The sequence below is a fragment of the Enhydra lutris genome, unplaced genomic scaffold (assembly GCF_002288905.1).
Source record: "Enhydra lutris kenyoni isolate GAN:26980312 unplaced genomic scaffold, ASM228890v2 scaffoldscaffold77, whole genome shotgun sequence".
In the NCBI taxonomy this organism is placed as follows: domain Eukaryota; kingdom Metazoa; phylum Chordata; class Mammalia; order Carnivora; family Mustelidae; genus Enhydra; species Enhydra lutris.
Window position 1 is genome coordinate 183,251 of NW_019154161.1, and position 25,661 is coordinate 208,911.

The following is a 25,661-nucleotide window of genomic DNA, read 5'->3' on the forward strand; positions in this document are numbered from 1 at the left end:
TTTTTTAAAGTCTGAGGCCGCTGAGAAAATGGACTACTAGTTATATTACATCACCGTTATCAAATGGGTGGTAGATACTATCTGTTGTCTACATTCTTTTTTATTTTCTTTAAGATTTTATTTATTTATTTGACAGAGTGAGAGATCACAAGTAGGCAGAGAGGCAGGCGGGGGCAGGGTTGGGGGGAGAAGCAGGTTCCCTGCTGAGCAGAGAGCTCAATGCAGGGCTCGATCTCAGGACCCTGAGATCATGACCCAAGTCAAAGGCAGAGGCTTAACCCACTGAGCCACCCAAGTGTCCCGTTGTCTACATTTTTAATTAAGGTGAAGTAGGTTAATATTGATGGCAGGATAATACATCATTCACTACCTATCAATATTAACACATTAAAAGCCAATATGTTCTATGGGGTGCCTGGGTGGTCCAGTCGTTAAGCGTCTGCCTTCAGCTCAGGTCGTGATCCCAGGGTGCTGGGATGAAGCTCCACATGAGTCTCCTTGCTTGGCGGGACACCTGCTTCTTCCCGTCCTACTCCGCCTGCTTGTGTTCCCTCCCTCTCTTGCTGTCTCTAGGTCTCTCTCTGTCTCTCTCTCTCTGTCAAATAAATAAATAAAATCTCTAAAAAAAAAAAAAAAGATGTTCTATCATTAAAATGTATTAAGAGGGGCGCCTGCGTGGCTCAGTGGGTTAAGCCTCTGCCTTCGGCTCAGGTCATGGTCTCAGGGTCCTGGGATCGAGCCCCGCATCGGGCTCTCTGCTCGGCGGTGAGCCTGCTTCCCCCTTTCTCTGCCTGCCTCTCTGCCTACTTGTGATCTCTCTCTCTCTCTCTGTCAAATAAATAAATAAAATCTTTAAAAATAAAATAAAATAAAATGTATTAAGATCATTATAGACTGTGTTATGCATTTCAAATCTACTGTATAATTCTTGTTGAAAATACAGATTATAAGCATTCAAGAAGCATTCTTTTTCTGATATAATGTCCTGAGTCATAATTTCAATAATTTTCAGACCAGAAGTAATTATTAAGAAATGTTGATGCACAATCATATGTCCTGTTAGCAAAGCGTTAGCTATCCTCTACGGATATCTGGGAAGGCTTCTTCATTTCAGTCATATCAACTAATATTTTGTATATCTGCCTATTGCTATTGTGAAAATACATGAGTATTTTTTTAAAAGATTTTATTTATTTATTTGAGAGGGAGAGAACCAGAGAAAGAGAGCACAGGAAGGGGAAGGTCAGAGGGAGAAACAGATTCTCCGCTGAGCTGGGAGCCCGATGCAGGGACTCGATCCCGAGACTCCAGGATCATGACCTAAGGCAGTAATTTAACCAGCTGAGCCACCCAGGCGCCCATATATCAGTATTTTAATGGATTGCCACCACTTTTTCTTTGTTTTTGACCTAAGATTTATTTTAATTCCAGTTAACATAAAATGTTATGTTAGTTTCAGCTGTGCAATACAGTGGTTAAACAATTCCATACATTACTCAGTGGTTATCACAAATGCAGTCCTTAATCATGTGTTTAACCCTTCACCCCCCCCCCTTCCCTCTGGTAACTATCATTTTTTTTTTCTATCCTTAAGAGTCTGTTTTGTGACTTGTCTCTCTTTACATTGGTCTCTCTCTGTTCCGTTGCTCTTCTTATTTTTCATTATAGTAATATTCTAATGTGTTTTCTCTTTTGCTATTTTCTGTCCTATTGTTGAAATATGTGTAAGCAGTTCCTGACTCCTTTGCCCAGCCAACAGATCATACCGACTACTCAAAGCTAGTTCACCGCAATGTCCCCTCTGGACTCTACAATAATGGCTTCTCTAATAGTTACACGTGGGGACAGATAGGGACCAATTTCAATGCATGGGTAGGGACATCTCTACAACCCGTGTCACCTTGAAAAAGTTATAGAATATGAGCCCTTCACCCTTTAAATATTTAAGGACAGAAAATTGGTTGGGTGTGAAATGCCGAGGCACAGAAACAGAAAAATGTTCACCTTTAACCCAGAAGGTTGACCTATAGCCTGCATAGTTTTGATAAGAATCAAATGTAGCTGATTGCTACATTCTTAAAGGGTCTCCTGACTGCCTGTCCATCTCACCCATAATTAATATTGAACTGAATGATAAGCACCAGAGAAATTTTGCTAAAGTAGTTATATGAGTAGAAATTCGAAGAAACATTTATGATCTAATACTTCCTGCATGACCCTTCCCCCTGACCACTAAGCATAAAACCACCAGCTCTTTGCAACCAAAGTGCAGCTCTTTCTGCCCAGGGGTCCTGTCCCCCTGCTAATTGAATAAACTTACTAAGTTTCATCTTAAACATCTCAAGAATTCTTTCCCACCGGACGTACTGAATGATAACGCAATTTTGTTACCAAAAAAAAAAAAATAAAAGAAGATTGGCTGTGAGTTGTTCCAAAAGCTAACACTCAAGACACAGTTTTGACTGGGAAGGAATGTGAGCTTTATTCAGGAGGACAGCCACTTGGGAAGAAGGTGGAGTCTTGTCCAAAAACCAGCTCCACAGTTTCAGCCTAGTCCAAAGAGTTGAAAAGGAACTCGAGGCCAGTAATCAGTAAAGAGGAGTGCGGTAATCTGTAACACTTCATGCTTGCCTCTTCGTAGCCACAGACATTACTGAGGTGCTGGAGATTGTGTATCGGTGCCCCAGGAGAGAGGTTGTGCAAGAGGGTTCCGATCCAAGTCTTTCTAGGAAACAAGGCACCAATGATCTCTAGATACACAAAGAGGTTTGGTTTATCAATCAGTGGGGCTAAAGGTGCGTGCTAAAATTTAAAGACTGCTAAGCTGGGCAAAGGGGCACTGGCTTGGCTTCTGTAATTTAAAAAAAGGTCCTCTAGGTTTATTGTGTTGCTACAAATGGAAGGATTTCCTTCTTTTGTGAGGTTGATTGTATACCAAGAATAAATTAGATGGTGGAACTCTATCAGTAATATAGCTAATATCAGACTTTAACTTTTTATATTATAAAAAGTTGCCTACCTGGTGTGGCAAACTGTTGTTTGATAAACATTTGCTCCTTCCTTTTTCCTGTTGACTATGCTTACCCCTTCTGAAATTCTAAATCCCTCCCCTTCTTAAGTCACAGCGGCATGAAGCGTCAATTCCCTGTCTTTGAGCCTCGTATCTTTGAGGTTCCCCTAATTAAGAAATTATTATTATTTTTCTCTTGTGAATCTGCCTTACATCAGTTTAATTATTAGACTGGCCAAAGACTTGAGAACAGATGAAGAAGGATGGATTCCTCTCCCAACATTCATTCTGTTATTGAAAACTGACATTCATGCTTCAGACCCAAAATATAATGTGAAGACAGAGTTGGGGATAAAAGGGAACAACAGCTTTTTTGCTTTGCTCAGCAGACAAGGCTGCAGCAGGTCAGGGCCTTCAAAACTGCAAGCCCACCCAGGGGAAGGGGCTGGGGGGTTTTGTAGGCCAATACGGGATCTCGCGGGTTTCGACAGGAATTGTGTTTGTGCTTCCAGCCTTATTCACTAGGTTTTCAGAGTGGTCCTGGATTCCTGGGGGGGGAGGGGGGAAGAAGACGAAGAAAGGGGGAGGGGAAGCTTGCTGAAATGAAAAAGGATACTTAGTTTAATATCAAGCCTTGCTGACATTTTAATGCAGCTATTTCGGTTTTTGTTCAACACAATGCTTTTAGTGGTTTCCCTTTGAGTCACCAGAATGACTGTATTAAGACCACTTCATATTTTACAGGGAGGAATCACTCAATATTTTCTAGAAGGGCTAAAATCAAGGAAAAGGGTAACACCACATTTCTGTGAAAATACTGAGAAATGCGAATTCTTTTCTATTGCTGATGGGAATATAAAAACGACCTTCACTTTGGGAAACTGTTTGGCAGATACTTAGGAAAATAAATATTTGCCTATTTAAGAAGAGCCTTGTACCATCCCAAAATTTGTGTTTTTGCCATAAGGATTATTTTATACTGGTTTTTTTGTTTGTTTGTTTTTGTTCTTTTTGTTTTTTGAGAGAGAATGTGTGACTGAGCTGGGGGTGAGGGGGGAGGAGAGAAGAGGGAGAGAATCTTAAGCAGGCTCCTTGCTCCGCAGAGCCCGACCTCATGACCCTGAGATCACGACCTGAGCCGAAATCAAGTCTGACTCTCATCCAACTGAGCCACCCAGGCGCCACTAGGCTGTTATTTTAAAGAAACAGCAGACAAAGGAAAAGCTCTGAAACCCAGTATGTTTACTTTTGTAAGAGATATTTGCATTTATAAAGGAAAGCTCCATTCGTAAGGGTGTCTCCCTGTGCTGAGCAGAAAGACGGAGAATGTATAAATCTCCGGAAACTGGTCAGTGGAAAAGGCATGGATTTAAATCTGGATAACAATTCTAGCCTTGGTTGCTGTCCTTTGCCTGGTCACCTCCCCCAAATGCTTCCCAATAGGATCACGTGTGGAGTTTCAAAACCGATCATTGCCGGTGCTCTCCTCCTCAGATCCTGCCTATTGGTGTGGGTGGAAAAGACAGAGTTGTTTTAATTAAGGACTGCAGGTGATCCACAGTGAGGCCAGGATTAAGCACGAGGGCTCCCCATTAATTTATGAGACTTGAGTAGAGTTTCTGGCTCACGGAGAGGTAAAGGGTCTCTGTTACAGGAGTCTGGGAGGCTCAGGTCCGTGCAGCACGCGGTTCCTATGCTGAAGCTGAATTTGTGGGCATTGGTGGGAGGGGAGGCCCCCTGAAAGCAGAGAAGGAAAAGTCAGGGATTGGTCTTCAAGTAGGAGCTCATAGTTTCTGAAAGGCTCCTGACACAAAGGACTGGGAATTTGGGCCTTTTCTGCATTTCAAAGTCCTGCTGTCAGGCCGAGCAGTTTAGAGGTGCAGACGCTCTGTTGGTGGCTTTAAAGGCATTTTCTCCTGATGCAGCTGTGATTTCTCCACGAGTCTCTTCTGACAAAGAAATCTAGAGGACGACATGAAAGAAGAAGAAATGGCCCGTTCTCAGGTAAGCCTTGCGTCCCAAGTCAGATGGCGCGTCACTCTTTATCCCAAAATCCCGTTCATTTAGAAATTGCGAATATTGATTCCTCTAGTCACGTTGTTTCTGCTTTATGTGTTCCCCTAATTTTAAAAACATTTTCAAAAATGACTCAAGGTTAAGTCTTTAGAACACTTCCCCCCTATATTCCAGAGTCTTTTCTCCCTTGTCTCCAACCTGTCTTTCAATAGTCTATCAACAATTGTCCCTTTGAATTAAAGTTCTGCAAATGCCATCAATAGTCCCTTGGTGACAGACCCACAGAGGACAGCACCAAGTCCCAGATTCCTGCTGCTGATCGGCTCCGGCCTTGGATATCAGTCAAGGAAAACATTTCTTGTTAGGTTCCATCTGGATTCTTTCTGAGCCCTGTGTAGACCAGGAGTAAGAATTGCGTGAACAAACACAGTGGATTTGAGACCCAGAATAACTCAAAAAGTTTTAGAAAAAAAGGGGAGGATTGCTCTCTAGAATGTGAAAAAGATACTCTATTTAAAGTTGCTAGATATTACAGGACATGGAAACTATGTGTGACTGAACTTCGTATAAATGCACTGTATTCTCATAATATAGTTTATATTCTGATTTACCTTTTGGAGGGCAAAAGAACACACCATTAATAATAGATCCTTGAGGATGCCTAAGGCACTGATCTGTTACCTTCTTTTACTTGGGTTGGTGCTCTCTGACAGATTTCTCCCCTATGAAGTTTGAATTTTCCCCATTATCATTCTTAAGGATCTTAGACGGATTTGCTGAGGGATATGCAGAAACCTTCACAGTTAAAGTGGAAACTTCTTCCTTCTGAGTTTCTCTTACTTCTAGTTTCTGTTGAGAACCGAGGTAGAAGAGATGTAGGTAAACTGAAATTCAACTTGAAGACCGTTGATAAATACTTGAGACCGGCAAGAGTATGACATTGCATCAGGAATTCCCAACTGCCTTAATGTTCATGCTCTGCTAGAGGGTAAAAGCTACCAGCTTGGCGATAGCCAGACCTCCGGGATCCTGTAAGTCCTCTTTAACATATGAAAATCCCTGCAGAAACTTCCTTTATTCCTACCCCCAACGTAAAACTATATTACTAATGGCTTCTCACAAGGACAGTGTAGGTCTTTCTGCCCAGGGGTCCTGTCCCTGTGCTTTAATAAAAACAGTTTCTTGCACCAAAAATGTCTCAAGAATACTTTTTTTTTACCTTTAGCTCGCAGGCCCCTTCAGGTCCGTTTCCACTGGACAACAAAGGCTCTCACCTTCGTGTAGCAGAGATAATGATTTCTGGGACGGGAGGTTCTAAGTCAGACCTCCATCTTGTAGGTTTTATTTTACTCCACACATAGTTCACAGAGTGACCCTCTATTTACTTCTTTGTATTTTCAAGCAAAACAAAACAAGAATCACTTAATTGACATGTCTGAGTGTCTTAAAACCCTGAAGTATAATAGAGTCACAGGTAGAAACTACAGCAGATGGGCTTGTGACACAAAGGAAACTTGATTTGCCGCCAATAAGGAGATCACAGGGAATGACTTCAGAGACTCCCAGAGCCAGGGGGACGTTTTCCTTTTGCTTGGGGTTCAGATGGAAACTCAGCAAGAGGGGCTGTATCATCTTACATAGAGTTGCGCATATGGTCACACATGCTCGTGACGACAACACTTGTATACATACTTTGTATGTTATGAAACGATGTCTGTGCTTCTCCTTCAGTGGAGATTTCATACTCTAATGAGGTGAAGTAACTGTTGGCCACTCCATGGGTTACTCCTTGCTCCACCTACACAGGTATGAGTCAGGGGTTAAACTCAAACTAGGGAGGCCCAAGTGCTTCCTCAGGGCAGTCAAAACTTTTTGTTGGATAGTTTCTGTTTCCAACACAGGAGACTCTGCCCATGGGGTCTTTCGACTGAAGTAAAAGATAAGGTGGGAAGAGAAGGTTAAGTAAAATGTAGGATAAAATTGGTGGGTACAAGCAGGTGGGCCCTGAAAGTCAGGTCTTGGGGTCCAGCTGGTGACATTAACTCCCTCTTTCAACTTAGGGACCATTGTGAACTCTGTCAATGGCCCCTTGGTGACTGTGGTATTTCTTACAGGGACTGCTGACATTCAGGGATGTGGCCATAGAATTCTCTCAGGAGGAGTGGGGACGCCTGACCCACACTCAGCGGGAACTGTACAGGGATGTGATGTTGGAGAACTATGGACACCTCCTCTTCCTGGGTGAGAAGATTTCCCAAACCAAAGGGTTTTTTCCCTCCTTTGAAGATTGTCTCTTAGAGGATTCCTCTTTGAATGATTGGAATTCAGATCCAGGCAGAAAGGAAAATAAGTGGGGGTTTGTAGATGGAGAGAAAAATCTTCATGATGATTCCTTTTCAGCCTTAGCGTCCCCTTCCTTAAGGGAACATCATCACTTCTGTAGATTAGTGTTAATACTGAACATTGAAAGCATAAAATAGTACTGCCCACATCATCAACTCCAATTTTTATTCCTTATAATTGTATTTTGTACTTGGAAGTGGGGGTCATGATGTGACTATTTGGAACTACCACGTGTTCTAAAGGGGCTGTTGGTCAACAGTGTTTGAGAAATCCTTTTCTAGAATTCTTGAATGTTCTCTCTTCCCCACTGAGCACAATAGTGGAATGAAAGTTAGAATCTCCAGTAATACTCCTAGTCATTTTTTCTAATAAACAGGTCTCGTTGTGTGGAAGCCAGACCTGGTCATCTTTTTGGAGCAAGAGAAGCAGCTCTGGGATGTGAAGAGAAAGGAGTCAGTAGCCTTCCATCCAGGTATGTGGGAATGAATGAGGGAGATGACAGAGCGGAGGTTCAGGTCTGAACAGGAGGAAGGTAGACCTTGTGCTATGGTTCTAATAGTTTTCCTGAACGGAAATTAGTTTGAGAAGCCTAGTGTTATTTCTCTCCCTCTCACAGAGGAACATCTGTTCACCATTATCAAGCTCTTACATTCTCTAAGGATTCTCCTTTAGCTCCAGTGATGGTTCATCATGTCCACAGGGAAGGCCAGGAGACTCCCCTTAGAGTGGGAGGGCTTCCATAATCTGAGAGCTTCTCCATTGCCGTGAGGGCCCTGGGGAGGTCATCCTATTTCTGAGGAACCCTGTGCTAAGCCCTTTATAAGTTCTGCTTTGCCTCGTGTGAGAAGTGTGTCAGGGTAGTGGCTGGCATATTGGGGTTTGGTGTAGAAATCCCAGAACCGTGGAGACAAATATCAAATGTTTTCTGGTTTATGCTTTCCAATGTTATGGAGGCTTTAATCTTAATTGTACATAATGGAGACTCACTAAATTCATCAGGTAACAAAACACCTTCCTGCAATGAAGGGTATACTCCTTTCTTTTACTATAAAAGTCCATTTTTCTTTTTATCAGCTAAAATTAGAAATTTCCACTCTGTGTTCCATTTCTCAGTGGTGAAATAATTTAATATATCAACTTGAATCCTAGAATTTCTTGGTAATTAATGCCATATGGGAGCTAGAACATTTAGAACTCAGAACTTGCAGGCTATAATAAACCTTATTTATTCATAACCACATCATTTTTATAATTTTGTATGATATGAAGTTCTTTGACTTTATCAAGTGTGTTTTCACTTTATTAGTTATATATCAGATTCATCTCTGAATTTTTTACATGAAAATTTGTGATATGACATGGACATTTGCTTACAAGTGTGGTGGATAATTGGTAAAATTCCCATATTTTTAAAAAAATCTTGTTTATAAATTCAATTTTACATTTACAGGAAAAATTAGCCATTAGTATTCTCTTCTACTTTCCTCAGAATATATCTGAATTTAATCCCAAATATTTATTTCTTATAAAGTGTTTGCTGGCACATTTTACAAATTTCATGTTGTTGTTGTTGTTGTTTTTCATGTTGTTTTTATTTCAAAATGAACGGTTTTTGTTTCAGTGCTTGGTTCTGAAGAATGGTTTAGAGCCTTGCATTCTGTGTAAGAGGAGGAATATACTAATAACATAATACATTTTTTAATGTCTTTTAAATACTTAGTCATAAAATTTTCCATTAGAGCTTTTCATGATGGTATTAATGAATATTCTTTCCAAGCTTACCGCCCGTGAAGGCATGCCAGTAATTCAAAATGCTTGTTTTTCATCATTACACAGTCACAGTTTGAAATTAGAGTTATAAAGAAGATTTCCTTTTAAAAATTTGCCTGTTTTTATGTTGATTTCTTTTTGGTTAAATGTTGCCTTCTTCTGGTTCTAGAGTTCCATAATAATGTGCTTCTTTTTGTATGGGACCTTCCATAACATTATTTAGTTGTGATATCATTTCTACCTGTGTGTCTTGTGATAGGATGAGAGTTGTCAACTTCATACAGTTCTAGACAGTGTGAATTTCACTTAAATATGAATCAGGTTTATGCTCTTTACTAATAAAATTACATATGTATCTGTACAATTTCCACCCATACATGCTTTGGTTGTGACTCATCTTGTGCATTTCCTTGACTGGTTAGTGTTCGGTGAGTATACCTCGTGTGCAGATGAGTTGTCACAGGAATACGATTAACCTCGTCACCTCTTGCAGAACGTGTAGTCTCTTTGCATGACAGAAACACTTTCTGTGAATGGAAAGCAGTGTTTAAACAATTTCTACTTCTATCATGTTTACGTGTTCAATTTTATCTTTAATTGCGGCGTTCTACCCATAATGTGCTTTGATTCCATTCCCATTAACTTTTGTGTCTTCTATACATATTTTCTTCGGGGCTGCCTTGGAGTAAAATTTTTTTGTGGTTACCTTGCTCAAAATTTGTTAAAGGCATAACAATTAAATAATTTTATTTACTTATTTATTTATTTTAACAATTAAATAATTTTAAACTGATATCGTCAATTTCATAGAAAACTCTTCTACTTATTTCTAACCCTGAACCCACTTTCTGTTACCAGTATCACAAATTCTGTCTTTTATGTCATATACTCATTTACCTAGACTTATGATATTTACGCTTTTATTTTTTTTTAATTCTCTAGCAGAAATAAAAGTGACTTGTGCTACCTCATTAACACTGTAGATTCCTATGAGTGTGTGAATATTTATATTTACGGAGAGCTTGTGTTCTCGTGTGATTTCAGTTTCTGCTTAGAATCCTTTTATTTCACCTAGAAAGACTTCCTTTAATGGTTCTTGTAGGACAGATCTACTGGTAAACTTAGAGCAGTTGTTACTTAGGAAAGTCTTCATTTCCACATTCATGGAAATCAGTTTTCCCAGATAGCACATTCTTGGTGGTTATATTTTGATCTTTCAGTGCTTGAATATATTGTTCCCTGCACTTTTTCCTATAATGTCTGCTGTGAATCCCTCTACTAATCTTACAGGTGCTCTCTTGTACAAGATGAGTTGAATTGCCTTTGTCATGCTGTTCCAAAATTCTGTTTTCACTTGGGATTTTTCATAGGTTAATTATAATGTGGCACTGTATTCATGTCTTAACATGTACCCTACTTTAAATTTACCAGCCCTGTTGCATTTGTCCCCTTTCTCCACACATGTGGGAAGTACAAGTTTTTAGCTCTTTTTTTTTTTTAAGATTTTATTTATTTATTTGACAGACAGAGATCACAAGTAGGCAGAAAGGCAGGCAGAGAGAGAGGAGGGGAAGCAGGCTCTCTGCTGAGCAGTCAGCCTGCCGCGCGGGGCTTACTCACTCTCCAGGGTGTTTCCCTCCACCCCCACACGCATGACCTCACCTCTTTCTGCCACAGCCCTGTGAGCCAGGAGGAGAGGCCACACTATTGTGCTGGAGAAACAAGGATTTCCATTCCCGGTGGGCTGTGCCATCAGGGGTCCCAGCTCTCTCTCGGCGCTGACTTCGGCACGTGTCTGCCTCTCTCAGGTCCCTGTGTTCACAGTCTTGAAAGGGGGTGTTGGATACCAACCTCCCTAGGAGTGAGAGGATTGAGAGAGGTCGTAACACCTAAGTGTTCCACGTGAGACCTGTCCTGTGTTAGCCAAGCGTGTTAGAGTCCTCGGTGCCACAACAAAGCACTACTCATTTGGTGGCTTAATGCAACAAAAATTATTCTCACAGTTCTGGAGGCCAGAAATTTGGAGTAAGGTGTCAGCAATTTTGCTTCCTTCTGGAGACTCTGAAGATTCCTTTCATATCTGCTGGCTTGTGGTGGCTGATGGCAATTCCTGACGCTCCATAGCTTGTGGATACATTCCCTCGATCTCTCCCTCCATCTTCACGTGGCCTTCCATTCCCCGTGTCTCCGTGTCTACTCCTTTTCTGTTTCTTTTGTTTTTTTAGATTTTCATTTACTTGAGAGAGGGAGAGAGAATGAGCTGGAGGAGAGGCAGATGGAGAGGGAGAGGCAGACTCCCCACTGAGCTGAGAGCCTGATGTGGGGCTCGATCCCAGAATCCTGAGATCATGACCTGAACCAAAGGCAGATGCTTTACTGACTGGCTTAACCACCCAGGTTCCCCCTTTTCTGTTTCATCAGGACACAGTTGTTGGCTGTGTAGAGAAAACTCGCTCTTCCGTGTGTCTCCTTGACTCTCCCATCACTACCACACTCCACACTTTTGATACCATGTGTGAGGTTTTTCCCATGCCACGCAGTTCTCCGCAGTGCCAGCTACATGTCTTACAGTTCATTTCAGTTGTAGTGCTAACCAGAAGCAGTGCTGACCCCGCAGGTGAAGGGCTCTGTCCCTCGAAACCGCCCCCACTTCAGGTGCCTGTCTCAAGTAATAGGTCCCCACGTTACCCACAACTTGTCAGACTTGCCTACACATTGGAGGTTCCCATGATCCTGTCCTTGGATTTGATGATTTTCCAGAACAGCTCACAGAACTCAGGGAAACACTTAACATTTATCAGCTTTTTTTTTTTCCCCTAAGATTTTACTTATTTATTTAACAGACAGAGATCACAAGTAGGCAGAGAGGCAGGCAGAGAGAGGGGAGGAAGCAGGCTCCCCACGGAGCAGAGAGTCCTATGTGGGGCTCAAACCCAGGACCCTGGGATCATGACCTGAGCTGAAAGCAGAGGCTTTAACCCACTGAGCCACCCAGGCGCCCCAAGTCTTTAGTTCTTCATGTAAAAACTCTGGCTCCTTTCACTCTCCTCTCCCTTTGGGGTCCCCTTAGTGTACATATTGGTCCATTTGTTGATGTTCCCTGAGTCACTTAGACTCCGTCCTTTTCCACATCTTCTTTTGTCCTCTCAGTAGATAATTTAAAACAAAGCATCCTTAAATTGTCTCATTCTTTTTCTGCTTGATCAAGTCTGTGACTGACCCCTTGTTGTGTTTTCAAATTCAGTGATTGTACTTTTCAGCTCCCAATTTGTGGTAGATTGTTGTTATATTTTCTGTCTCCTTTGCTTTTTGTTTTGTTCATGCATAGTTTTCCTGATAACAATTAGTTACACTATCCATTTTCTCTTCTTTCTCCATTAGCATCTTTGTGATGGTTATTTGATTTCTGTGTCAGGCAACTAATAATTCTTTATTAATTTAGGGCCAGTTTTGGAGATTTATTTTGTTCCTCTGATTGAAACACATTTTTCTATTTCTTTATATGCCTTGTGATCATTTGTTCAAATTAGGTAATTAAAAAAAAAAAAAAGCCTCCTAGCCATGTATTCTGAACTTGGTTTCTGCAAGAGAACACATATATTAGTAATTTCAGGGGCCCGTCAGACATATTCTGTATTCTTTCATTTGTTTCATCTCGATTTTTGTAATTCCCCAGTTTAAAAAATTGTAGTTCACATTAGAGCCCGTGACACTTTCCTCTCTCTGCCTTCAGGTACGTGGTCTCTCCATTGTTTGAACAAACTGATCATCTTTTCTCTGAGCAACCATTACAGGACATTAAGAGGGCGCACTCATTCCTTCTGCCTTCTGTGTCACACATGACTAGAACTCTTCCAGCGGGTAGCAGGAAAGAAGCCAGGCCCCTGAAGCCTTGAACATGCAGGTCACTCATTTGTTTCCCTCCTGAGGGGAGGTAAGAGTGTTCTCACAGTGCTGCGGTGGAGAGTGAGAGAGGGTGAGCAGCTTTTGTGGTCAAGCATCACAAACTTTCTTTGTCTCTTCCATGTGGCTCTTCTTTTTTTGTACTTGGGGGTGCTGTGTTCTAAATGCCTTCTGGAGCGCTCCAGAAGGCAATTTGATTCATTTTTGTCTTCATGATAGAACAAAACCCTGGTGCTTCCTTTTTCTCATGGATGATGTACTATAATGTGTATTAATTTTTCACATTAGAATTTTAACCGTACAGTGAGTGGTATAACTTATTTTGTATCTTTCCGTTGTGTCTTTCCACGCACCGTAGGCCTATTGGGAAAGACCAGCGAGGAAGATTTGTTTTCTGGAGTGATATGGAAAGATGTGGAAGCACTGGCCCTGAGTATTTATACTTAATGAATGACTGGGAAGGTGATGGGGGTAGTGAAAGGCAGGCAGGCAGGATGTTATGATGGACATAACCCAAGTGGGAAAATTACCATAATGAAATCCTACTGACAGACCAGATCAAGGAGGGAAACATTCAGCGGAAAAAACCCACCTTAAGTCATTCGCAGAACAATGTCTTTGAACCTAGCAATAATCCATTTTTCAACGTACATATTCTCTAGAAGGATGTTCGGATATTTTGGGAAGTCACCTAGTTCGTGTTGAAAGTTTCATTCAAACTATTTTAAATTTAAGAGTGGTTTAATCATTCACTGATGCATTTCTGAATGTTAGACATTTAAAAATGAAGATAAAAATTCTAAATGTGATCGATTTGAGAAGTCCTTTTCAGAGGGTTCATTATTCTCCCACCAACACATTATCCCTCCTTGTTGCATATTCTCTAAATTCAATAAACACAGAAGGACCTTTATCCAAACATCACTGTGGAATACTTACTAGATGATACTTAAATTGGAACAAGTTTTCATGTGTTGTGAACTTAGGAAGGTTTTTAGTGAGGACTCTATTTTCCGTAATCACGAGGTATTTATAAAGGAGATAAAACTTAAACCAATGTAATGAATCTGGGGAAGATGTCAGTCAAGTGTCAGATCCTAACAAACGTCAGAGAACTCAATTTCCAGAGAACCATTATCATAGTAATAAATGTGGGAAAGTCTTTTCAGAAAGCTTCAATCTTATTGTACATCATTATATCCTTCATCAAGTGAAAACTTAAAAAGGTATTAAGTGGGGGCACCTGTGTGGCTCAGTGGGTTAAGCCTCTGCCTTCGGCTCGGGTCGTGATCCCAGGGTCCTGGGATCGAGCCCCGCATCGGGCTCTCTGCTCAGCAGGGAGCCTGCTTCCCCCCTCTCTCTCTTCCTGCCTCTCTGCCTACTTGTGATCTCTCTCTCTCTGTCAAATAAGTAAATAAAATCTTTTTTTTTTCCCAAAGACTTTATTTATTTATTTGACAGGCAGAGATCACAGGTAGGCAGAGAGGCAGGCAGAGAGAGGAAGGGAAACAGGCTCCCTGCTGAGCAGAGAGCCCGATGCGGGGCTCGATCCCAGGTCCTGGGATCATGACCCGAGCCGAAGGCAGAGGCCTTAACCCACTGAGCCACCCAGGTGCCCATAAAATCTTTTTTTTAAAAAAGGTATTAAGTGTGGCAAACCTTTTAACTAGTCTTCAAGACTCAACAACGGACATTTCTTTTTTTTTTTTTTTTAAAGATTTTATTTATTTATTTGACAGACAGAGATCACAAGTAGGCAGAGGGGCAGGCAGAGAGAGAGAGGAGGAAGCAGGCTCCCTGCTGAGCAGAGAGCCCCATACAGGGCTTGATCCCAGGACCCTGGGATCATGACCTGAGCTGAAGGCAGAGGCTTTAACCCACTGAGCCACCCAGGCGCCCCTCAACAACAGACATTTCATAGTGGAAAGAAATCTCATAAATATAAGTAATTGGTAAAGTCGTTAGCACTCAAATATTATCCATACATGGTAATACATAGTGGGGGAGAATTCAGACAAATGTAAAAAAATGTGGCAAAGTCTTTAAGCGGAACTATAAACTTAGTGAACATTACAACATGCATACTGTATGAACTCTATAAATGTAAAGATTGTGGCAATATGTAAAGAATGTAAATGTAAAGAATGTGGCAATATTTAATTAATAATTGGAAGTATTCAACATGAAATTATATACACTGGGGAGATGCCTTACAAACGTCAAGAATGGTGGTAAAGTCTTTACCTGGAACTAAAATCTTACTCAACATCAGAACAAGCAGACTGGATAGAAATGTAATGATTGATGGACAATCTCTTTTTAATATAGACTTCAGGAAAAAAGAAACTTTATAAGGGATAAAAAAATTAAAGATGGAAATAATTGGCAAAGTATGCAAAAAAAAGGCAAATACAAAATCAGAGAAGGAGTGCCTGGGTGGCTCTCTTTGTTAAGTATCCAACTCTTGACTTCAGCTCAGCTCACGATCTCAGGGTCCTGGGATTGAGCTCCAGGGCAGACTCTGTACCAAGTACTTGGTCTTATCTCTCTCCCTTTCCCTCTGTCCCTCCTTCTGTTCTCTCTCTCTTTTTCCAAAATAAATAAATCTTTAATAAAGAAAAATAAAATCAGAGAAGTCATAGCAGGAAGTATTAGGTCAGTAAGGTCAGGAAGATATATAGGTCAGTACCACTTTTGAGACAAGATTCTTAATCAGCGTATTTATTATTGAGAAAACTCCAAATTTAAATTATTTAGATCAATTACATTGTAGTGTTAGATAGTGCAGGCATGAGGGACACCAACCCCCTCTAGAACTGAAAATGTGTGTGTAATTTTTGAGTCCCCAAACTTAAAACCATTCCTATTTTACCATGCAAATAGGGTATTGCTGACTCAAAACCTCACGTAGAACATTGACATTTAATCATCCCATTCTTTGTATATCGTCCATATTCTCTGCAGGATTTTTATAATAAACTAAGGTGGAGAAAAAATATTAAAGAAATCATAACAAAGAGAAAACATGCTTACACTGCTGCACTATATTTATAAGAAAATATATCTATGTATAAGTAGACCCACACTGTTCAAACCCATGTTATTCAATGGTCAAATGTATTTGTTAATATTACTGAAAGGATCAAGGAGGTTGGATGTCTGGAAAGGGGTAATTAGTTTCACTGTGTCTCTTTTTTTCTTTTGAAAATTATTATTTTAATATTATTAAATATAATATTTAATTTGACTCTTAAATATTATTAATTTGACTCTTAAATCATCTCATGCTAAGACTTCAGTGCTCATGGGCACGCAAAATGATTTAATTGTTGCTGTCTCACAGACATGAGGGGCTGTTGTATGATGAGAATTCATTCACACCTACTTTTCCATGGGCCATTGAAGGTGTTGTAATGTAAAATTTATGAAGAAAGTTGACATGGAGATGTTGTTTGTGGTTGACATATAAGAGTAAAATAAGTCATGATGAATTAAGTATGCAGGACATTATTTGCATTTTAAAGTAAAACAAATATTCTAAACTTTAAGTATTTTTGCTAGTTGCTGTTTAAGAAGAATATGGTGATACTTTATTTAAGCTGGTTGTATCTTCATAGGAATTTCTGCAAGTCAAGAATATTAGTTATTCTGTTGAAATAAATTTTCACAGATAACTGAGGGATGAATAGGGAACACTTCAAAAAAGGGTGTAAAATTATTGTGAATCCACGTTTACTTAATAATTAGCCTCAGTTTGCAAAGACTCAGATGCACAACTCAGAGATCATTATATCAGAGGAACAAGAATGTTTCTTGAATCTTGTGATGCGTATTTTGACCAATGATTATACAATGATTCTACAATAGTTTGTTTACAATGCATTTGAACTCAATATATTTTCACTCATAACACTAAATGGATTTAATGTGTTAACATTGATATATATGAAGTGTTATCCTGCACCACTTTAGCCTGCCTCAAGGTCATCAAAGTTGCAGGTAGACAGACAAAGTACACTTGCTCCTTGAACAACAAGGGTTTGAACTGTATGGGTCCACTTACAGTCAGATCTATTTATAGCACAGTATTATGTATGTAGTATCTCCTTCTGATTTTCTTAACACTGTCTTCTCTTGAGCTTCCTTTTTTGTAGGAATACCACATATAACACTTACATGAGTATGTATTAATTGACTGTTCTTGCTAAGGCTTCTATTGAACTGTAAGCGATCAAGTGTTGGGAAGTCAGATTATACACAGATTTTCAACTACACGGGGGTGGCTACACCGAACCCCCGCAGTTTTCAAGGGGCACTTGTTAGAGCTGTGGGATGGTATCACTAATGTTTTGTTCCTAGGGGCCCTAAATCTCAAATTATTTGAGATTAATTTTCCCCACATTTATGTATTATATCTTTTCTTTCTTTTTGAGCTGCTCTGACATGGTGTTTTAATTTTTTTTATTCATTTTTTTTTAAAGATTTTATTTATTTATTTGACAGATAGAGATCACAAGTAGATGGAGAGGCAGGCAGACAGAGAGAGAGGGGGAAGCAGGCTCCCTGCTGAGCAAAGAGCCCGATGCGGGACTCGATCCCAGGACCCTGAGATCATGACCTGAGCCGAAGGCAGCGGCTTAACCCACTGAGCCACCCAGGCACCCCTGACATGGTGTTTTTAATAAGGATGATCTAGAAGTATTATTGAGAGTATAGCTAGATACTGCTGACTTGGATTCCAGTTCGTATAACCAGACTGCACACAGGGCATGTGAACTGATTGTAGACCCACCCAACAGCACATACACTAGACAAAAGCCCACAGTCCCAAGAGAAGGTAAGTTCCTGTATGACCTCCCCAGTAGGAAATGTGAAAATGTGTCCACTCCCAGTATACTTACTATAAGCATCCCTTAAGGAAGACCCCACACAATTTACCATACTCTGTTCATTTTGGTTTGAATTGTGCATTCTGGACTTTGGCCCAGGAACTCCGAAGCACACCAACCATGGACCCTACGAAAGACATCTGCTCTGGTTCTTGCCATTTTCTCTGCCTACACTCAGTCTTGACCTCTTCACAGCGTCCCAAGGCATATTATGTACATCCTCCAGGATCTCTGAGTAGTGAACTTTACTTCAATATCTTTGTTTTTTTTAATTGAACTGTGGCTCACGTGTCTAATACCCAGGGGTTCTACTTAACTACAGCTAATTGAACAAAATCACTACTAAGATAATATAAGCTACATTTACAGAATTCTCAATCAGTATTTTGAAAATGTCACCCTATATTTTTCTCTGCTATGTTGTTTTTGTCAGCATACAGAACACGGAGGTTTATGGTTTTGATGTGCACAGAATACGATATGTGATGCTGAGCTAAAGATGTATTTTGGAGTAAAAGAACTAACTAGGAACAAGTGTGTGTGCGCGTGTGTGTGTGTGTGTGTGTACACCTATATTTTCAGAAGGAAGGGGAATATTGGATCCAAAGATATAATTTCCAAATTTAAAAGTTGATGATTTCCTAACGAAAACAAAGGTTCATAATGGGAATAATTTTCTCTACATTGCATCGTATTTATTTTGCTTAAACATCATATATGTTGTTTTGAGAATCTCCCCATGCAAATCCTACATTCTCTACCTGGCTATGACTCATGTAGGAGGTCTCTGTTTTCCTTCCCCCAATATTCAGGAACTGTTGCTTATATGACTTGCTCATGAGTTTCATGATTAGATTGCAAGAAAGCACATGGTGTTCAATGTTAATTTGAATATGGGCATAATTCTACAGTGATCATGTTAAATTCTGTGTAGTTGAATTGACACATTTCATGTCTTTCCTTCTCAATTGGAGAAGAACATTAAGATTTCTGTACTTATTGTTCTTTTCCCTTCTTGGAAATGATATTATCCATGTTATTCACATCACTGCAACAGTTTGATAAGTGAAAACTTCAAGACTTTATGAATCCTGGGTTGTTTTAACATTGATTTGAAGGGAATAAACATGGGATGGTAGTGAGTGCTTAGTAGATGTTCTAGCTTAGGAAGAAAACAACATTCTATTAGCAGTCATGATGTAGTCCAAGGTAAGAGATGAAAAACTTATAGGATATAGTGGTGAAGTGAAATCCTTAAGTGGGGAGAGGACACTTGTCCAAGGCTGCACTAATGACCCTGAATCTAGAAATACGAATTTTACTTGTTTTCTTTCAAAATCATCTCCAGTGCTGTCTCCTCATCTCCGTTCCGATGACACAGGCGTCACAGCTGTACTTCTTCCCTGTGTTATAGAGACCCAGCTTTCACTGCGATCTCCCCTCCCACATTAGCCATGCACGCCCTTGTAGGTTCTTACGAGTAGCTTGGAATTTTTTAATTCAATCAGAAATGGTTGGTAACTGGATCACTTGAGGCTGAATCTGAGCTTGAAATACAATGTTGTCACCACTTTGCTATAAGAACAGGAAACACAGTGGGCCACAGGATTACCTTAGGCACTTGGTACTAAGGAGAGTTGTGAGGACAGAAAAGATATGATGATGGTTTACTTCTATAGGAAGTTAAGTTCTGCTAATAGCAAATATGGAGAACTGAAATGTGAAGACGGTTGTGTTAAGGAGCTCCCTTTGGTGCCTGCAAGGTCTTGGGAAACTACTTATGTTGAAGAAATGTAGCAGAGGGGGGATGTGGGGTATGTGCTCATTTTCCATGATTGCAGGGAAGTCAGATCCTTTTCTCATGATTTAATGCCCACCCTGGATGTACTGCAGACCAGTTGCTGTTATGACTGGTCCAGATGCGTGGTGGTGGGTAGAGAAGGGATATTGGATGATTTAAACGTTGTGGGCATAGCTTTAAAATGTCACAAGACAGAGTAGATTTTCAAGATGAAGAAGGCTGCTGGACAGTAATATGCAGAACCAGCAAGATGTGTGGATCCACAAAGCACTGGTGTGCCAGGTGTATAACTCCGACATAGGTCTGACCCAGTGTAGATGGGTGACCTTCTAAGGATGCTGACCCACAGCTGGCAGGGCCCTCCCTCACTTCCACTCAGCCCCATGATGAGTCTGTCCTGTGCTCTGGACTGTGTGCAAGGCACTGATTTGTTGGGAAGCCAGTCACTATTCGCTGGTAGTGAGCATTTCTGATTCAGGCTACCCAGTTTTTAGGCTAGATGTCCCTGTGTTGTTTCTTTTTGTTTCTTTGTTTGTTTTCACAGGCCGTGCTGTCCTTATTACCTATCCTCCTCTCTCTCTCTCTGCCTGCCTCTCTGCCTACTTGTGATCTCTGTCTGTCAAATAAAGAAAGAAAGAAATCTTTAAAAAAATAATAAATAAAAGAAGTTGCTGTGGCCAAGGTCATAAAGGTTGTTGCCTGTGTTCTCTAGTATTTTGATGGATTGCTGTCTCATATTTAGGTCTTTCATCCCTTTTGAGTCTATTTTTGTGTGTGGTGTAAGGAAATGGTCCAGTTTCATTTTCTAAATGTGGCTGTCCAATTTTCCCAGTATCATTTGTTGCAGAGACTTTTTTCCATTGGATAGTCTTTGTCTTTCCTGCTTTGTCAAATATTAGTCAACCATAGAGTTGAGGGTCCATTTCTGGTTTCTTTATTCTATTCCATTGATCTATATGTCTCTTTTTGTGCCACTACCATACTGCCTTGATGATTGCAGCTTTGTAATAGAGTTTGAAGTCCAGAATTGTGATACCACCAGTTTTGGTTTTCTTTTTCAACATTCCTTTGGCTATTTGGGATCTTTTTAGGATTGTTTGCTCCAGCTCTGTGAAAAAAGTTGATGGCATTTTGATAGGGATTGCATCGAATGTGTAGGTTGCTCTGGGTAGCATAGATATTTTAACAAAATTTGTTATTCCAGTTCATGAGCATGGAATGTTTTCCCATTTCTTTGTGTCTTCCTCAATTTCTTTCACAGCTGTTCTATAGTTTTCAGAGTATATTGGTTGGGTTTATTCCTCAGTATCTTATGGTTGTGGATGCCATTGTAAACAGAATCAACTCCTTAATTTGTCTTTCTTCTGTCTCATCGTTAGTGTATAGAAATGCAGTGATTTCTGTACATTGATTTTATATCCTGCCACTTTGCTAAGTTCCTGTATGAGTTCCAGCAATTTTGCCATGGTGTCTTTTGGGTTTTCCACAGAGAGTATCATGTCATCTGCGAGGAGTGAAAGTTTGACTTCTTCTTTGCCAGTTTGGATGCCCTTTATTTCTTTCTCTTGTCTGATTGCTGAGGTTAGGACTTCTAATAATATGTTGAACATCAGTGGTGATAGTGGTCATCCCTGCCATGTTCCTGACCTCAGAGGAGAAAAGCTCTCAGTTTTTCCCCATTGAGAATGATATTGACTGTCAGCTTTTCATATAGGGCTTTTAAGATCTTGAGGTATGTTCCCTCTATCCCTACATTGAAGAGTTTTAATCAAGAAAGGATGCTGTGCTTTATCAAATGACTTTTCTGCATCTATTTAGATCATATAGTTCTTGTCCTTTCTTTTATTGCGATGTATCACGTTAATTGATTTGTGAATGTCAAACCACCTTGCAGCCCAGGAATAAATCCCACTTGGTCATGGTGAATAATCCTTTGAATGTACTGTTGGATCCTATTGACTAGTATCTTAGTAAGAATTTTAGTGTCCATGTTCATCAAGGATATTGGTCTGTAATTCTCCTTTTTGGTGGGGTCTTTGGTTTGATCAAGGTAATGCTGGCCTCATATAATGAGTTTGGAAGTTTTCCTTCCATTTCTGTTCTTTGAAACAGCTTCAGAAAAATAAGTACTGGTTCTTTAAATGTTTGGTAGAATTCCCCTGGAAAGATGTCTGGCCCTGGGCTCTTGTCCTTTGGGAGATTTTTTGATGACTGCTTCATTCTCCTTACTGGTTATAGGTCTGTTCAGGTTTTCTATTTCTTCCTGTTTCAGTTTGGTCATTTATATGTCTCTAGGAATGCATCCATTTCTACCATATTGCCTAATTTGTTGGCATATAGTTGTTCATAATATATCCTTAAAATTTGTATTTCTTTAGTGTTGGTTGTAATCTCTCCTCTTTCATTCATGATTTTATTTATTTGGGTCCTTTCTCTTCTTTTTGATAACTCTAGCCAGGGGTTTATCAATCTTATTAATTCTTTCAAAGAACCAGCTCCTAGATAATTTGCTCCAGTATATCTTCTGTCCCTCTCCTCTTCTAGGATTCCAATTATTCTACGAGACAGGCACTTTAACCAGCTTAGCAATAGAGCCACCTGCAAGGATCCCAATTATTCTAATATGTTTCACTATGTGATATCACTGATCTCTCAAATTCTCCCCTCCCCTTGATTATCTCTCCTTTTCTCAGCTTCTTTATTCTTCATTGTTTTGTCTTCTATATCTCACTAATTCTATCTTCTGCCTCATTTATCCTAGCAGCTAGAGCCTCCATTTTTTTTTAAGATTTTATTTATTTATTTGACAGAGATAGAGATCACAAGTAGGCAGAGCAGCAGGCAGAGAGAGGTGGGGAAGCAGGCTGATCAGAGAGCCCGATGCGGGGCTCCATCCCAGGACCCTGAGATCATGACCTGAGCCGAAGGCAGAGGCTTTAACCCACTGAGACACCCAGGTGCCCCGAGCCTCCATTTTTTATTGCATCTCATTAATAGCCATTTTAATTTTTACTTGGTTAAATTTTAGATTCTTTTATTTCTCCAGAAAGGGATTTTCTAGTGTCTTCTATGCTCTTTTCAAGCCTAGGTAGTGACTTTATAATCGTTATTCCAAACTCTAGTTCTGACATCTTACTTACATCCATACTGATTAGGTCCTTGACAGTCAGTACTGCCTGTTATTCTCTTCTTTGAGGTCAGTTTTTCTGTTTTGTCATTCTTCCAGAAAATGGTCGCTTTTCTATTTGTAGAGTTGCAGCCGTTCTTTTCTTAGGTCTCCGGTTGAGATTTCAGGTGTTCCCGATTATTTGATAGCTTCCTAGCTGAATTCCTGGGACCAGACAAAACTAAGGTCTCCTATTCTTTCGCCATCTCAGTCCCCCGACCTCCTTTAGTGTTAAAGATTTTCCTATATAATATTAATATTGCCATGCTGGTTGTTTGATTGGTCATCACTACATGGGGTGTTTTCTTTTTCTTTTTTTCTTTCCACTTATTTCCTTCTGTTTAATTATAGCTCTCTGAAAATTCCAGTGCAGTATATTCAAGCAACATGTAGTTTTACTAGGAACATTTGGTTTATTTATATTTAGTGTTCTAACAGTGATATTGGTGTTTCAATTTACCACTTTTTTATGCTTTTCCTTACACCCAATCATTTTTTATTACCTGTTTCTTATGTTTTCCTGTTTACATTTTAAGAAAATAATTCTACATTTCATTCTTTTTCTGTAAACTTTGTATACTCAGTACCATATTGCTTTAGCGAGAAGTTACAGGGTTTTTTAGATTATTTATTTATTTATTTGACAGACAGAGATCACAGGTAGGCAGAGAGGCAGGCAGAGTGAGAGGAAGGGAAGCAGGCTCCCTGCTGAGCAGAGAGCCTGAAGCATTGCTCAATCCCAGGGATCACAACCTGAGCCAAAGGCAGAGGCTTTAACCCACTGAGCCACCCAGGCGCCCTTGCAGTATTTTTTAAAAGAAACACTTTTTAAATCTAGTCACAGTGTGAAATTACACCTACCTTAATTTCAAGTTGTCAATATATGTACATTATGATATTTATTTACTTACATCTATTTTTAATGATAAGGATTTTTTTTAATAATGTAACATGTGGAAATCATAAGTAAAGAACTCAGTAGAATTTCACAAACTGATCACATCTCTCAGCCACTGAGAGCACGAATCAGGATATTGTTTGTCCTCGTGAGCTCCTCAGTAACTTTCCTCGGAGCTCAGCAGTCCTTTAATGTATAAGGCAAGAGATTGCTGTCCTCACTTTTGAACTTTGTGTAAAAGTAATTAGGCAATGTGAGCTCTTTCGTATTTGGCTTCTTTTCTTCCCATCATTTGTGAATTTATCTGTATGTACTGCTTGTTATTGTGCCTCATTCATTAGAACGGTTAGATCCAATTCCATTGTGAATATCAACTGACTACATCATTCTACTGCATGGAATTTCACAGACTGATCTCATCTGTGTAAGCCATCAAGGTCATGAAACACAATATTGTCCTCTGAATTCCCTCTGAGGTCTCAGTAACTTTTCCCCTAAGCTTAGCACTCTTTCAGCATCTAAGGCAAGGGATTGCTGTGCTCACTTTTTTATTTCGTATAAATGTCATCAGGCAATGGGGACTCTTGTTTTCAGCTTTTTTTTCTTTCTCCCTCTGTGAATTGGTTGGTTTTCCTGCATGTTACTGTGCATCATTCATTAGAGTGGAGCGATCCTGTTCCGTTGTGTGGATGCCAGTCGCATCGTTCTACTGTTAACAGGAGGGGGGATGGTTCTCTGTGCAGGACTGTCATGACTAGTACTGACGTGTAAAATCTATGATTTGTCTTTCAGTGGAACATGTACACATATCTGCTGGCTGTTTGATGTGGGACTGAATTTTTCATAAATATAGTAAGATATGTTCAGCTTTAATAGATATTACCAAACACTTTGCCAAAATGTGTATACCAGTTTTCCCGCCCCTGGCAGTGTACTGGATTTTCTTTCTTTTTTTTTTTTTTTTTAAGATTTTATTTATTTATTTGACAGAGAGAGATCACAAGTAGACGGAGAGGCAGGCAGAGCGTGGGGAGGGGGAAGCAGGCTCCCTGCTGAGCAGAGAGCCCGATGCGGGACTCGATCCCAGGACCCTGAGATCATGACCTGAGCCGAAGGCAGCAGCTCAACCCACTGAGCCACCCAGGCGCCCCAGTGTACTGGATTTCTGAATTACATATTTACAAAACTTGGTTTTTTATGTAGGTTTTGTGTGTGTGTGTGTGGTAGTCTTCTGGTTGGTGTGTGGTGTTTCCAAGTCATGGGTTTATTTGCATTTTTGTTGTTGTTTGTTACTTCCTGTTAGTATGGGGTTTGGTTTACCTTTGGCTAATCTCTTTTTCAGTGTCTAGTGGGTTTTTATGACCATTTGTTTTCTGTTGCAATATCTTTCTCTTCAGGCTTTGTAGTTTTGTATATATGTTGAGAATAAGTCCTTTGCGTCCTCTCACTCTACTTTTGCAAGCCGAACGCAGAGGCTTTAACCCACTGAGCCATCCACGCGCTCTTCAATGTCAGTTTTTTTTTTTAAACATTTTATTTATTTATTTGAGAGAAGAGAGAGACAGTGAGAGAGAGCATGAGTGAGGAGAAGGTCAGAGGGAGAAGCAGACTCCCCGTGGAGCTGGGAGCCTGATGTGGGATTCGATCCCGGGACTCCAGGATCATGACCTGAGCTGAAGGCAGTTGCTTAACCAACTGAGCCACCCAGGCGCCCTTCAATGTCAGTTTTGATGTCAAAAACCTTCCATGGGGGGAAAAAAAAAAAAAAAAATATATATATATATATATATATATATATATATATATATATATATATATATAAACAAACCTTCCATGAGTGTCTGTGCTCTGACAAATGATTATTT

The 25,661-nt window shown here is 40.0% G+C and overlaps 1 protein-coding gene across 2 annotated transcripts in view; it reads left to right on the forward strand.

The window, feature by feature from the left end:
- Nucleotides 1-4,873: 4,873 nt before the first annotated feature.
- LOC111160771 (putative protein ZNF720) overlaps nt 4,874-25,661 on the forward strand; it is a 32,180-nt gene continuing 11,392 nt past the window's right edge. The window contains exons 1-3 of one of the 2 annotated variants that reach the window (XM_022524115.1): nt 4,874-5,014; nt 7,141-7,267; nt 7,746-7,841. In XM_022524115.1, coding sequence (XP_022379823.1) covers nt 4,985-5,014; nt 7,141-7,267; nt 7,746-7,841 — 253 coding nt within the window. In that variant the 5' untranslated portion in view covers nt 4,874-4,984. Of the gene's footprint in view, nt 5,015-7,140; nt 7,268-7,745; nt 7,856-25,661 lie in introns of those variants that run through there. The other variant, XM_022524116.1, reaches the window with a different exon arrangement.